Source organism: Primulina tabacum, chromosome 12 (genome assembly GCF_025594145.1).
Source record: "Primulina tabacum isolate GXHZ01 chromosome 12, ASM2559414v2, whole genome shotgun sequence".
Lineage (NCBI taxonomy): Eukaryota > Viridiplantae > Streptophyta > Magnoliopsida > Lamiales > Gesneriaceae > Primulina > Primulina tabacum.
In genome coordinates, this window is record NC_134561.1 from 2,444,486 (window position 1) to 2,460,932 (window position 16,447).

At 32.6% G+C, this 16,447-nt stretch overlaps 1 protein-coding gene across 1 annotated transcript; it reads left to right on the forward strand.

Annotated features, from left to right (window-relative positions):
* The first annotated feature begins 8,722 nt into the window (after nt 1–8,722).
* Nucleotides 8,723–14,647, forward strand: LOC142520109 (cellulose synthase A catalytic subunit 6 [UDP-forming]-like). Its single transcript, XM_075623088.1, has 14 exons — nt 8,723–9,093; nt 9,588–9,783; nt 10,096–10,304; nt 10,406–10,493; nt 10,583–10,733; nt 11,026–11,292; nt 11,587–11,932; nt 12,103–12,240; nt 12,331–12,456; nt 12,544–12,756; nt 12,835–13,108; nt 13,218–13,414; nt 13,512–13,862; nt 13,976–14,647. The coding sequence occupies exons 1-14, from the start codon at nt 9,016–9,018 to the stop codon at nt 14,555–14,557; spliced, it is 3,216 nt and encodes a 1,071-aa protein (XP_075479203.1). The 5' UTR covers nt 8,723–9,015; the 3' UTR covers nt 14,558–14,647.
* Nucleotides 14,648–16,447: the final 1,800 nt, after the last annotated feature.

Here is a 16,447-nt window from a genome sequence, read left to right on the forward strand (position 1 = left end):
AACGCTCTCTTTGTTGTAATCCACCAGTTCTTTGCAACATCATGCAACTGGTGTCCTATCAATCGGACTCGACGCTCATCTGTGTAATCCAAGGAATCAAATAACATCTCAATATCATCCAACCAACACTCACATTCAACAGAAGTCTCTGTTCCCTTCAAGGTTGGCGGTTTAAACGACTGAAACCTCTTCAGTAACGTTTCCATCGGCGTTGTTGTCACATCTATCGGATTAGCAGAAGTACTACCCTGTTCTGGTACTCTTCGAGGAGGCATATCTGATTACCAAAAGGGTTAGCAACCGAATACAACAAACATGTTTCAGTCCTCCTCTGATCATCTTACTGCTGATCAAGAATCGGTTCTGATTCATTCTCAATAATACACGTTACCAATCAATCAGATAATCAAGTAAACATGTATTATATAAAGCAGTAAAGCATGCTAGCATTCAAAAGCAAGGAAAGAAAACTCATTCTACCCCACTCATTAGCTCCTATCTCAGTCTAAGGAACCTACTGCTCTGATACCACATGCTGTGGGGATCCGAACCTAATTCGTCTTCTTAATCATTATTAAGAATCAATATAACAATTAAAAAATGTGGGACATAATTTTTTTTTTTAAAATACAAGTACGGAAACGTAATTTACTCGATCTGATATATATGTCAATATAAAAGTACAAGTCTTGTACAACATTTATTCATCTCAAACTAGAGTTCAGTTGCTATATCAAGTACTGAAAATCAATCTACTCTAAGTCCGGATCTCCACGCTATTTCTGAATCTCTCATCCTCTTCCTGATCCTGATCCTGCCCCACCTGTTGTCATGCACACATACAAACAAGACAACAGCCGGATAACTCCGATGAGAAATACATCCCAGTAAAAACAATGTATACATGCAATCATATAAACAGATATAAAAGCATGAAACAGATATCAATAGCATGTATCAAATCAGAAAAACATGTATCGATATAAAGCTGTAAATAAACTCTGAACTCGTCATCTCAGACTCGACTCATCTCTAATCTAGGGATCCCGGTTCCTGGACATTGGTACGATATACCGAATTTCAGCGATAGGAATGAATCAACTCCTAAGATACATCGATATAAACCAAATATCCAGTGTCTTGGCGACTCAGCCGAAGACTTGGCACATCAGCCCATAACTCAATACATGCTCTGCTATAAATCAATAGACTAAGCATCTGAATCTCAAACATTGCAACATATCAAGGCAATGATAATTCAGTATGTGATTTTGGAAAACTCAAGTTAAATCAAACTCGAGTTGTGCAATCCCGGATCAACATTGATTTATACCTTTCTTTCTTTCAATCTGACTCTGTCAAAGTCTCGGATTCAATGCCTGTCAATACTCAATCTGGCAAGGACAATATCGAGGTATCGTATCAATATACAACTCAAATCAATACTGAATATAATCAGAACTAAATCAAATTCTGTTTCAACAGCATAACTGTACAATCTCAATATACCCAGCAATACATGTCAGTCAGATATCAATTCCAACAACTCATAATCAATAACGATACAAATCTGATATCAATCTCAATCAAATCAACTCTGAAAATCATAACAATTTCATACGGTATCCGTTCTTCAATCTGGTTTCAATTATACCATGTCTAACATATCGAGAACACCATATATGAATTATATCTGATTCCTTCAATATCAAAATTTCAAAACATAACAAAACGTAATAAAACTTACGTCCTGTCCAAGCCTGTAACGAGAGGATCACTGTACTGAAGTCGGATTGAAATTCCGACGGATGGATTTCTCGCAAATCGAATTCTAGTATCAAGAAGTTAAGCTTTCCTCTGTATTTCCGTTTCGGCGCTCGGGCGGTTGCAATTTACAGCTCGGGCGCGAGATGTTCTGTCCGAGACATATCCTTATTGAACACTGGCGCTCGGGCGCCAGACTCTCTGTCCATGAACTATCCTTGTCGAACATTGGCGCTCGGACGGTCATTTTCCACCGCTCGGGCGCCAATAATTCTATCCAAAAATTGCATAATTCATATGCCTTGCCCAATCTGATCTCGGAATGATCCGTCTGAAATCACATCACTTCAAAATCAATAATCTCAACTTAACATGATATAAAATCTCGGGCATTACACATGTCTTCTCAAAAGATACTTATATGGGCTGAAACAATTATTGAGAAAATGGTATTTGAGATTTGACTGTTTTATGGTCAACAATGGATATCTAAGAAGCTGTTATGATAGTTGTTTATATCACAAAAGGTAGAAAGATAAGAACTATGTGTACCTTGCGTTGTACATGGATGATATTCTAATTGAAAGTAATAGTGTGATAGAAATAGTGTTGGAACATTTCATGTTCACAATCTTACTTGATTTTGATATTAACAAAACTTGTTATTTTGTTACTAATGATATTATCCCAAGTGCGCAGAAACAGAAACTGATCAAGACTCGAACTGATCAGTTATCAAACCAAAACTGAAACTATCGAGAAGTAAATTGAAAGTGTCAACTGATTGATCGAACTGAACTAGTACAACTGAAGTATCAAAATCAGTTCAACTGATTGTCCAGTTGATAGGAGATTCAGCAGAAGACCTTCAGAAATCCGGCCAGCTGATGAAGTGTTCAACTGATGAAGAGCCCAACTAACCAGTTCAACTGAATAAGTGAAACCAGTTCAGCTGACGAATCAACTGATTTCACCTCACCAGTTCAAGACCAGTTCAACTTACCAGTTTAGGACTCAAGACTTGCTTATTACGGGCAAATAAAATATAAAGAAACAACTAAATATATCTAAATAAATTAAAAAAATTACTCGCAATCAACGAGACTCGAAATTGATACCAACAAAGGTTAGAGCATCAACTTTAACAATTGGAACACAATTAATAAAAGACAAAATCTAGAATACAAGGGCAATATTGTCAAAACACATATTTAATTAATAACACAATTAGTAAAAGACAAAAAAAAATAAAATACACCGATAATATGAAATTTAACTTTATAACATAAATTAAAGAACACAAATTTAACTTAACACAACTAATAAAAGACAATTTAGAATACAAGGACAATATAAACAAAAACAAATTTAGTTTAACGCAATTATTATATTAACTAATAAAATAGATTAGATTATATTATATTAGCAGTAAAAAGTCATAATCTAACATATTAATGACACTTCAAATATTTGAAAGTCATAATCAGCTCTTGCATCTTCAATAAAAAGTAACGGATCATGGCACACGCGATACGTGTGTCCTGCAGAAAAATTAGATAATAAAGTAGTTTTTTTATAAAAAAAATTAAATGAAAGTTATTAATTTTTTAAAAATTGAAATTACAAGAGAGAAAATTGAATGTAAAGTAAAATGTAGTATGTATAATTGGATGATTAAAAGGTGTTTTGATAATTATAAAAAAAATATCATCATACTAAAGTTAGTTAATAAACAGAGTTTAACTTTAATATATTGTATATATTGTAGATGATGATAACAATACAATTCAAATTATTTAAATCATACCACAGATCGAAAATCTAATTTCGTTTGTTCTCTTAGCATAAACAATATCGCGACCCAATAACATAAATAATAGGTTTAGTCAAACAAACTTTCATTAATATAAGAAAAATTTATTCATGTGTTTAGTTAGTGAGAGTTTTGTTGATTTAATCATTAATTAAATCTTAATGATGAAGACAATAAGGGCCACCTTTTATAAAAGAAACATGCAAACAATTTTATAATTACTAATGATAATAATAAAAAAAAATATTTACTATAATTGCACAAAGTATTATAGGTGAATAAGAAATTCATATGAATTTAAAAGTTGTGTTACTTTACATATTACTTATAACTGATCTGATATCAAATATTAAGTTTTAATTTGGTTGATTTCTCATATTCGAAATTTAATTGTAACAAATTCAGCTTCCCAACTCCAGAGTAAAAAAAAGGATTATTATTTTTCATCGTTAATATTCTTATACACATCTATCTTTATTTTTTTATTCAGAAAAATTAAAATAAACCAAATAATCTGAAGAATGGTCATGTACAATATAATGAATTACTACCTCATTGTCCATTCACCTACCAATCATCATTATCATTATTATTAGTCGGAGCCAATATGAATTATTAATCCATTTGGTCAATTAAATCCATATCTTTTTGTAACAAAATTAGAAGTAATTAAAAATGTATAATTTGTGTGGTAAAGCACGAAGCCACCACATCAATGTGTTTGACAATAAGAAACCATGAAAAGTGGTTAAAACATGTTTTTTTGTCATGTTTTACGAATATGGATCCTTTGAAATATCACAAAGATATTTTTTAATTAAAAGGCAAAAACTTGTGTGAGACGGTCTCACGGGTCGTATTTTGTGAGACGGATAGCTTATTTGGGTCATCCATGAAAAAATATTACCTTTTATGCTAAGAGTATTACTTTTTATTGTGAATATCGATAGGGCTGACCCGTCTCACAGATAAAGATTTGTAAGACCGTCTCACAAGAGAGCTACTCCACATAAAATGTATATCCATATTTATAGTAAAACGTAATACTTTTGACATAAAAAATAATATTTTTTCAATATTTGGCTCGGGTAGGAGATCAATCTCACAAAATTGACTCATGAGATGTTCTCATATGAGTTTTATGTATATAATATACCAACCAACCATATCAATTTCAAGAATTATTATTTTTGTTTCCCTCTCTTAAAATAGTAGGTCTCTTTTAAAACGATCTCGCAGATCTTTGTTCATGAGACGAGTCATTTTGTTCATATTTACAATAATAAATAATTTTTTTTCATGAGTGATCCCAAATAGAAGATCCGCTTCACAAAATTAACGCGTGAGACTTTCTCACAACAAAAATTTTTGCTCTTAAAATAGTTGTGCAATTTTTTCACATTTATTTATAAAGTTAATATGTATCACATTTGTCCGAATCACGAGTCGCTACATATACAAGTAATATTTTTTTGATTGATTTTGATTGAGCATTAGTACATTTGCAACAAAGCTACTACATAATTAACCGTTTATTATTTCACCAAAAATTATAGTTTATGTCTAAATTTTTTTTGAATTCATAAAATAAATATAATATATATATATATATATATATATATATATATCTTTTTTTTTATTTTAGCCATCACTAATTAATATGCACAATTATTTTTTTTAAAAAAATAACGAATTTAATTGAAAAATCTATATATGTGCCTAGATAATCGTATGAATTGGTCGTTGATTATATTTTTTATCAATAATAAATTTGTAAAAATATGAATAAACCCTAAAGCGTACCCAAGATTTGTAACATGAAGATCAACCGGATGGGTTCGGATCGAAAATTAGAATTTTCCGAAAAAAATACGAAAAAATTTCGTTCTTTTTTTAAAAAAAATAAAAATAAAAATAAAAATAAAAATAATGAATTGCTATTGCTTTTCTTTTACGTGAATTCAACATTTAATAGGCTTTCTAGACTTGGAAATGCGTGTTGATGAAGCCATGGCAAAAATGGAGAGATAATCATAAGGTCAATACACTAAATGCAAAGGCGGTATGCCTGCACAATGCACGTCTGTGGGGCTAAGACAAGAGACATGACTGGCCCTTCAAGCAATTTATACACAAAGTAATATATTATAGATATTCTTTATATTGATTTATAAATATATTTTTACGAATACGTTGTTGGGTGCAATAATTGATTATGTCGAGATCAATAAAAACATGATCGTTTGAGTTTTTATCCATTAACAGATTTAATGTTTTGGTAAAGCGATAAATAGTCGATCATATATGTGTAATATATTTTTTTATTATATGAATACAAAATCACATTGGAAATAATATTTGAATTGAGAGTTTGAAATTTCCGTTCCATTTTATTTATATCTTTTTTTCTAATATGATGGAATGAATTGAATATCCGAGGACATTATTAGCTGTACAATTAGTTCAATATATGTTCCTACTTTGCTGTCAAACTTCAGTTTTATCCTGTTATTATTTGTTTTTGTGTGTGATAATTTTAGTCTTTTTCTTACGTAACGTTGATGTGACATCAACGCGGAGCTGAAATGTGTAGTGCACATCAGCACTCCAGATGAAAAAAACTAAAATCGCCAAACAATAAAAGATGTATGACTAAAACTTAAATTCAATAAAACAGAAAACCAAAATCGGAAAAAAAATTATAACATAAATGAACAAAAATAAAGTTTATATATATAATAAAATTAATAAACAAAGCAATCTTGAATTTTTTTTTAATTGGCCACACACCGCAATTCAAGGTGCCAAGGGGCTGTAAATTCAGAGATATTGATACCTCAACCAGTGTCGGATCTAATTTAAAAATGGGAGACATTGGTAAAATAATGACCAATCAATAACAATAATTATATAAGCATACATAGGTGTTTGAGGACTGTCCGAGTCGGTGGAGATCGCTTGATAATTATAATGATTTGATCATTGTATCAATATTTTATCGAATGAGTCTGTATATATAATTTACTTAATGTTAGTTTATCTGAAAACGTTGTTTGCATGCTACTGTTTTAGCCCGAAGGTTTACCTAAAGCGCACCCAAACACGGATTCATAAGAGATAATATGATATTTTTTAAAAAAATTTAAAATAATGGTTTAACTTTCGTCCTTTAGCTTTTGTCTGAAGTTGTATTGTAGGTCAAATGAAAAGAATCTTTGTAATATTTACCTCTCCACTGTGCCACAATTTCATTAAAGTCTTGGTTTTCTGACCAATATATTCCAATTAAATACTGCAATTTCGTCTTTTATATTCAAATTTATTAAAATAGCATTGGTCGAATCGGAATACCAACAATAAACACATATATATACTTGCTTACAAAGCGCGCTCCACCTCAATGCCCATACCGAAATGATGTTTCGTTACGTTCAATATATGAGTATCACCTCAATGGTAAGTCTAACCGGAGGGCAGAATTTCATAATTGATATACACACACATACATACACAATCTTTATCAATGAGAATCAACCCCGTGATTTTAGCTCTGATATTAATCGTAGGACCGAGTGCATGTCGCTTTACCAAAAATTATATCTGGTGGTAACGATGCAACTTAAATATTTTAAATTGTATAGCATTTCAAATAACACGTTTCGATTGATTTAACAATTATTGTACCAATGAGTTCTATTTTAGCCAAATGAACAAAGTAAAATTTTTAACTAATTAACAATTATCTCATTGAAGTGACAATTTTTCGTATAGGTAAGGTGTATTTTCTCAAATTCAAAAAATCGCAGATCTGGATTTCAGAATCAAATAAACAAATAGTGGGTTTCATGTGAGACCGTCTCATAGATTAATCGTCTCATAGATCTTAATCTATGAGACGGGTCAACCCTACTCATATTCACAATAAAAATTAATACTCTTAGCATAAAAAATAATATTTTTTCATAGATGACCCAAATAAGAGATTCGTCTCACAAATACAACCCGTGAAACAGTCTCACACAAGTTTTTGTCATAAACAAAAGTTTAAACAATATTTTCAGGTGAACAGAATATAATGATTTTAATTTATTTTAATACAAAAAAAAATCTACCGATAAAATTATATCACTAAAAAAATTTTCTGCTGGGCAAACACTCGCTTTTGCTAGGTTAAACACCGGTCAAAATACCATTATTTTTATAAAAATAAAATAAATAAAAAATCAAACATAATATATTATAAAAATTATAATACTTTATTATATTTTATAAAACAAATTAGTGTATTTAAATTTTTATTATATACTAAATTTAACGTATATGCATGCATATACACGTGTTGCTCATAGATACTAGTAATTTATTTTATAAAAACTTCAAATTTATTTAGAGTAGGTATCTTATCATACGGTCTCACAAATTTTTATCAATGAGACAACTCAATTCGATCTATATTTGTGATGTCCGGGGCCGAAGAACGGCTCTTGAAAAGTTTCGAGGCGAATGAAACATAAATGAACCGATCCTACACTGTAATAAAAGAGATTCTAAAACTATTAAAAGAACTTGAAATATTTGTTATGTACAACTCATATAAAAATGTGCATATTCTTTTCGGGAGTTAAATACATAAAAACTCTAAAGTTAAGCCTGTAAGTACGCTAGAAAGATAAACATGTTAGAAAGACTCGTCTTAATAGAAAGAGTCGTCGAATCTGAGACGTCAAATATTTATAGTAAAAATAATAGTTTTAACATAAAAAAAAATATTTTTTATTGACCATAATATAATGAAACAAAAGGATATCAAGAAATCTTGATGATATATAAATAAATTAAGTAATTAAGATTTCGGATTCTCACTCTCAGTTTTAGTATTCACTAACCAGACAGATACAAATCTTTACATATTTTGATCAAATCCATCAAGAATATTTATAGATTTTTACTGCGTTGAATCTTCAAATAATTCTCTTAAAAGAATAAAGTTTCACCCAATTCTGTCTTTGTCGATCTCTTCTTCAACCCCCGTGGCAAATGATTCTCTGATCTACACACTACAGCTTTTCCCCAGCTCACCACAAGGACACCCTTTTGTTTTTTTATCATTATCGGGGTTTTTCTCTCAAGAGAAGAATAATATATATTTACAAAAAAACCACATTTCTTTACAAAAAAACCCACATTTCTTTTGGCCAAATGCATTGATATTTTGTTTTCTTTAATGTGTGTTGACGTTTCATTTTCACTGGATTATTTAATCGGAGGGGGGCTTTGATTGTTTCCTTTTCTTTTTTTTTTTTCTGTCTTTATTTGATGTCTGAAAATGGGCTTTCATTGATATTGCGTAATTGTAGCTGTCTCTTTTGTTTGTCGGTTGTAAAAGAGGTGCTGTGATTGTGTGTGAGGGGAAGAGGAGTGCTTTTTTATTTGTTGGGATGGCCACAGGAAGGCTTGTGGCTGGTTCACACAACAGGAATGAATTTGTACTTATCAATGCTGATGAAATTGGAAAGGTGAGAGACCGAGAATTGTGTAATCGTGTTGGTATTTTGATGAAATTTGACTATTTTTAAGTGTTTGTGATCAAATTTCTGTTTCATCACTTTGGTCCACTTCAGTTTATATGTTTTTTAGGGGTGAAGAAAGTTCTGCTTTAGCTTCGATATATCTGTGTTCTTGCCATTTTGGTGTGTGGAAGCTCAGATCTTCCGAATTTCTTGAAAATATTGCAGTTTGATGATGGAAACCTGCATCATTTCCACTTGTATTTTTCCCTAAAAAGATTGCCATTATTTTCGTTAATCTTGATGCAATTTCTGCAATATCTAATGACTTGCTTTCTTGACTTGGTTTTTTTTTTCTTTTTAATTTTTTGCTTCTGTTCAACTTTTCTTGATTCAAGACCTCTTTAATCTCCCATTACTGTGCTTCAAACTGAGTTTCATTAACTGTAAATCTTGAAATTTCTTGACATGATGCCTTAATCAGTTAATTGTTCTAACTTTAGGTGACTTCCGTCCAAGAATTGACCGGACAGAAATGTCAGATTTGTGGAGATGAGATTGAATTTACTGTGGATGGGGAACCTTTTGTTGCCTGCAATGAATGTGCTTTCCCTGTTTGTAGACCTTGCTATGAATACGAAAGAAGGGAAGGTAACCAAGCTTGTCCTCAATGCAGAACCAGATACAAGCGCATTAAAGGTAATTAATTCTTGTTATTTACTAGTTTTTCTTTAGTAACTCTCAAATATTACTGCTTTATAGAATTCAGTTGACTGACCATGAGACGTAATTTAATGCATGGGTGAAACTGGTTTTTTAGAGGGGGTGATCTCTGTTTTACTTAATTTAGATCTATTATTTTTGTCGCTTATTACAATCCAAACCTTTTAAAAAATACATCTTATGCGGGTGCTAACTAACATATGATGGCAAGGGAAATAGTTGCTCCCAACTAGTCTGTTTGGTTGCTTTTGGCTATAGTTTAATTCATAAGCCACTTCAAATTTTCAGGGAGTCCGAGGGTTGATGGAGATGAAGATGAAGATGAATTTGATGATTTGGAGAATGAATTTGAAAGGAAAGATCCTTTGCAATTTTCGGGATCTGGAATTTACGGTCGCAATAACATCTGCCGGAGTGCTTCCGGAATTACCGATTCTTCAGACACGCACCCTTCTCATGTTATCTCCGAAATCCCTCTGCTTACTTATGGCCAAGAGGTATTTAGGCCTCAACAGCTTTTCTAGATCATTTGTTTTCGTGTATTTGTTAATGTTGTTTCGGTTTGCAAATCTTTCTGAAATATTGAGTCTTGATGTAGGATGATACCATTTCGGCTGATAAACATGCTCTAATTATCCCTTCCTTTATGGGTCATGAAACGCCCTTTACAGATTCTTCCATGTCCTGTAAGTTCTGTAAGTTCGACAGTATGTATGTTTATAGTTATTTTTCTTCGTTAGAACTTAGAAGTGTTATTCCCCTATGGGCATTGCAGTGCAGCCACGGCCAATGGATCCTAAGAAAGACTTAGCTGTATATGGCTATGGTACTATTGCTTGGAAGGAAAGAATGGAGGAGTGGAAGAAAAAGCAAAATGATAGACTTCAAATGGTTGAGCATCAAGGAGATGATCCTGATTTACCCAAGTAGGTCCATTATTTCAGTTCCATTTTTCATATTTTGTAATTAGTAATACCACTTATGGCAACTTAGTGGTTTTGGTGGTTCAGCAAACTTTTTTTCCTTAGAAAATTACGTAGAATTTGAGTAATTTTGTCTTGTAACTTTTGTATCTATTCGTTTGTTTGTTGGAATTTGTAGTTAACTAGTGTGTAACCTTTTGCAATTCAAGGATGTAAAACTAGTTTTATAGACTTTTTATTTAATCATGTCGTTCTTTAATAGTATGGTACTAAATTCCCCTGTCTCTATTTGCAGGATGGATGAAGGGAGGCAACCACTTTCTAGGAAGTTACCAATTTCTTCAAGCAAGATAAGCCCTTACAGAATAGTCATTGTGCTTCGAATGGCAATTCTCGGGTTGTTCTTTCACTACAGAATTCGCCACCCTGTTAATGATGCATATGGATTATGGCTGACATCGGTTATATGTGAGATATGGTTCGCGGTGTCATGGATATTCGATCAGTTTCCGAAATGGTTCCCAATTGAACGAGAAACTTACCTTGACAGACTATCTCTAAGGTATATTTGGTCGCTGTATTTTTTCTTTAGTTGTTTTTCAGTATTTGTAATGCATCCCTCTTATCTTGGGTTGATGTGATTGAAGTTCTCGTAAGGTTTCTGCTTCATATTCTATGTAAAAAAGAACCATTTGACTATTATAACCGTATACTAAACTGCTTCTAATTCTTTGTTGATAAAATCGTTGTAAATAAAGTGATCTTTTGAGCTAAATACTTGTGTCCAAAATCGAGCTATATCTATATCTCATACCTCTTCTGATCTCAAGTTGGTATGATTGAAATTCTGTGTAAGGTATGAGAAAGAAGGAAAGCCCTCCGAGCTATCTTCTGTTGACATATTTGTGAGTACGGTGGATCCCTCAAAAGAGCCTCCACTAATTACTGCAAACACTGTTCTTTCCATACTTTCCGTGGATTATCCGATCGACAAGGTTACGTGCTACGTCTCAGATGATGGTGCTGCAATGCTCACTTTTGAAGCTCTTTCTGAGACATCTGAGTTTGCCCGAAAATGGGTCCCATTCTGCAAGAAATTCAGCATTGAACCCCGGGCTCCTGAATGGTACTTTACTCAAAAAATTGACTATTTGAGAGACAAGGTTGAACCAACATTCGTGAGGGAACGTCGTGCAATGAAGGTGTTGTACTTTTTCCCTCTAGTATTTGCAAATTACAATTTCCATCAAACATAACCGTACTTGGTTCTAGTTACTCGAACACCAACATAATCTAGCCATTCTTTGAGTAAGTTCTGTTTGGGGTTAAACCTCGATCACTGAAATAGTCTGCTGCAACTGTTATCTTGCAGAGAGAGTACGAAGAGTTTAAAGTTCGAATAAATGGATTGGTTGCAATGGCGCAGAAAGTTCCCGAGGATGGTTGGACGATGCAGGATGGAACTCCCTGGCCAGGAAATTATGTCAGGGATCATCCTGGAATGATCCAGGTATTGTGAACATGCTCTTCATTTGTACCCTGATTATCATAATAGTGCAGATAAAATAAATTAGTTTGTGACCACCATTTTGTTTAATAGGTGTTTTTGGGTCAAAATGGCATCCGGGATATTGAAGGGAATGAGCTGCCTCGTCTTGTATACGTTTCTCGTGAGAAAAGGCCAGGATTTGATCACCACAAAAAAGCCGGTGCTATGAATGCTTTGGTAACTCTCATTCTTCTTTAATACGAGTTCATGTAATTAGCTATTCAATTTATTATTTTCGTTATTCTTTACATTTTGTAATTTTAGATACGGGTGTCAGCTGTCATATCAAATGCACCATACCTACTTAACGTGGATTGCGATCACTATATAAATAACAGCAAGGCTCTTAGAGAAGCTATGTGTTTTATGATGGATCCTCAAGCTGGAAAGAAAATATGCTACGTCCAATTTCCTCAAAGATTCGATGGAATTGATCGGCATGATAGATATTCAAATCGCAACGTTGTCTTTTTTGATGTATGTATAGTCCTTTTCGGTGTTCATATTACAAGTTACGAATTTGTATGAGACTAATGCCATCCTGATTTCCAACAGATAAATATGAAAGGGCTTGATGGGATCCAAGGTCCAATTTACGTTGGAACTGGATGCGTCTTTCGAAGGCAAGCCCTTTATGGATATGATGCCCCTAAGAAGGCAAAACCTCCTGGCAAAACATGCAATTGTTGGCCAAAATGGTGTTGCTGCTGTTGTGGATCAAGAAAGAAGAATAAGAAAGGGAAATCAAAGGATAACAAGAAAAATATGAAGAGCAGGGAAGGTTCATCCCAGATTCATTCTCTCGAAAATATCGAGGAAGGAGTCAAAGGTGTGTAACAAAATATGAAAGCAAAGTATTGCACATATACAAAAACGCATCTTTGAATCTAAAAATGTGAGCTTTCTTCTTCTTGTAATTGGGTTCTTGTTTTTGGCAGGAATTGATGGTGAAAAATCAACCCTCATGCCCCAGGTAAAGTTAGAGAAAAAATTTGGACAATCACCGGTTTTCATAGCTTCAACACTTCTAGAAGAAGGTGGCATCCCCTCGGAGGCAACATCTGCATCACTCTTGAAAGAATCTATTCACGTCATTAGTTGTGGCTATGAAGATAAAACAGAATGGGGAAGAGAGGTATGCATCCAGATCTTGGTTAAAGTTCTTTTGTTACTCCAAAGGGCCCATATATACGAGATTTTACATAATGAGTTCCTGCTAACTGTGCAATCAGGTCGGATGGATTTACGGTTCTGTTACTGAAGATATCTTAACTGGTTTTAAGATGCACTGTCATGGTTGGAGATCTGTGTACTGCATACCCAAAAGACCTGCATTCAAAGGGTCGGCTCCAATCAATCTTTCTGATCGATTGCACCAAGTTCTTCGATGGGCTTTGGGATCGGTTGAAATTTTGTTGAGCAGACACTGTCCTATTTGGTATGGATACGGGTGTGGTCTAAAACCTCTCGAGAGATTTTCATACATAAACTCAGTCGTCTATCCATTGACATCCATTCCATTGATTGCTTATTGTACCTTACCAGCAGTTTGCCTCCTTACTGGAAAATTCATTGTCCCTGAGGTAAGACCCTATCAAGAGTTAAGCTCTGTTTTCATTACTACAGTTGGAGAGTCCCATTTCTTTCTTGCTATACATGGCATTTTAGCTAAACATATTTCTTGTTTCATCAACAGATCAGCAACTATGCCAGCATAATTTTCATGGCGCTCTTTTTATCAATTGCTGTAACCAGTGTCCTAGAAATGCAATGGGGGCGTGTAGCAATCGATGACCTGTGGAGAAACGAGCAGTTTTGGGTAATCGGTGGCGTCTCATCCCATTTCTTCGCTCTAATCCAAGGGCTTCTCAAGGTCTTGGCCGGTGTAAACACTAACTTCACCGTCACATCCAAAGCAGCCGATGATGGAGATTTTTCCGAGCTTTACCTCTTCAAATGGACATCTTTGTTGATCCCTCCTCTGACACTGATGATCATCAACATCATTGGGGTCATAGTTGGGATTTCAGATGCCATTAGCAACGGTTACGAGTCATGGGGCCCACTATTCGGAAGACTTTTCTTCGCCATTTGGGTCATTCTCCATTTATACCCTTTCCTCAAAGGTTTTATGGGAAAACAAGACAGGGTTCCCACCATTATCGTGGTATGGTCTATTCTTCTTGCTTCTATATTCTCGTTATTATGGGTACGAATCAACCCGTTCGTGTCGAGAGATGGGATCATTTTAGAAGTGTGCGGGTTGAACTGTGACTAAATACGTTGAAACATTTGGTTGTTTCGAGAGATTATACGTCGAAAAGTTACTTGGGAAACTCCTACAACGGATAGGTTTTGGTGTAAATTCGTCCAGGTATAGTGGAAAAGAAAAAGGTTTGAAGTACATGGAGGGTGATTTGTTGTGTAGATAACAAAAAAAGGGTCCAAAGCACACAATTTATATTTTTTTATTGATTTTTTGGATAAGTTATGCTGTCATAACCCTAAAGAAAATAAAATTAGTTTTCTTTATAAATTTTGTACCTCAATGATCTTTGTGCAATGATTTATTATTTGAAAATTTGTGTTATTTAATTCTGGTTTTTATTCAGTAATAATGCCAATATTTGTACCTCAATGATCTTTTGTGCAATGATATATTTTTGTAGTTTAGAAAAATAAAACCATAAAATAAAATTCATCTCGTAATTCCATATTTACATGTTCATATAATATTTTATATTAAATAAGATATATTTCAAGTTGATACAATAAAATTATCATTTAAATTTATTATATTTTGTATTACTAATACATATATAAGTATGATGAAAATTAAAATTTTGATTTATTATTTTATTGTTAATTATAAAATTATACTCAAAATTCATGGATTTCAAATTCATAAATTCAAAGTTGAAATGATCAAAAGCACATTTTTCTTTTGAATCTATGAATTTCAAAAGTATTAAAATATATTTTTATAGTTTAAAGAAATAAAATCGTATAATAAAATTCATCTTGTAGATCCATATTTACATGTTCATATAATATTTTATATTAATTAAGATATATTTCAAATTCATACAATAAAATTATCATTTAAATTTACTAGATTTGATATTATTAATAGAAAATTTAATGTTAATTATAAAATTATACTCAAAATTATTGGATTTCAAATTCATATATCCAAATGTTCCATGAGTTGAAATGATCAAAAACTTATTTTTCTTTTCGAAGTTTAATTTTTAAGTCGGTTATCGATATTGAAAAGCTTCATCCATTTATCAGTAAACCATTGGATTCCACATTTCAATGGTTTTTTAGTAGTAAAATCAGAACATCAATAAAATCCATCCCCTAGATAATTTCAATGCCTCTCTTCTCCAAGAAAAGATACTTTACGACTCGTGGTCTTTCTACCTCCTCTACGCAGCATTGCTCCGTCTTCACCACTGCCTCCTGTACGAGTCTGGTCCGTGTCTTCGTCACATTGTGGACTCGGACCAACTACCGATCGTCGTCGCCTCTTTGGTCTTTAAAAATATTCTCTTATGCTACTAGAGCCCAAAAACTTGGGATGTAGAGAATTGGTAGTCCCTGTGGGACTACTAGCTTGTGCCAAAACTTATTTTAAACTTGAATCTATTAAACCAATTATGAGTTGAATATTTTTCTAAAATTACATACATTATATTATTTTTGTTTTAAATTAATCAAATATTATCTACACATCATTATTAAGTATGAGACTCTTAGAATAACTAATTTTTGGTGTCATGGTCTATTTTAATAATTATATATATTAATAAAATGTTAAAACTTTGAAGCAAATCTCATGTGGCTCAGCAGATAAAACTTTTATTTTTAAGTATCAAATCGTAGGATCAATTCTTATTTAGACTTTTTTTCTTTCTTTTTTTATTTATTTTTTAATCTAAATTGTCCTGTAGTTCGTCTTATTCTTATAATTATATTTTGATTCTCATTTAAATATAAATCAATTAATTATAAAAAAATATTGTACAAAGAAACACCGTGCGCTTCGATGTAATAGTTATTATTATTATTATCTCCCTTCTTCCATTAACCGAAAAAATGTAAATTTCAAATTTTGAAATAGTACTCACAGATATTTCTCTTTGGACAAAATATTAAATTTTCA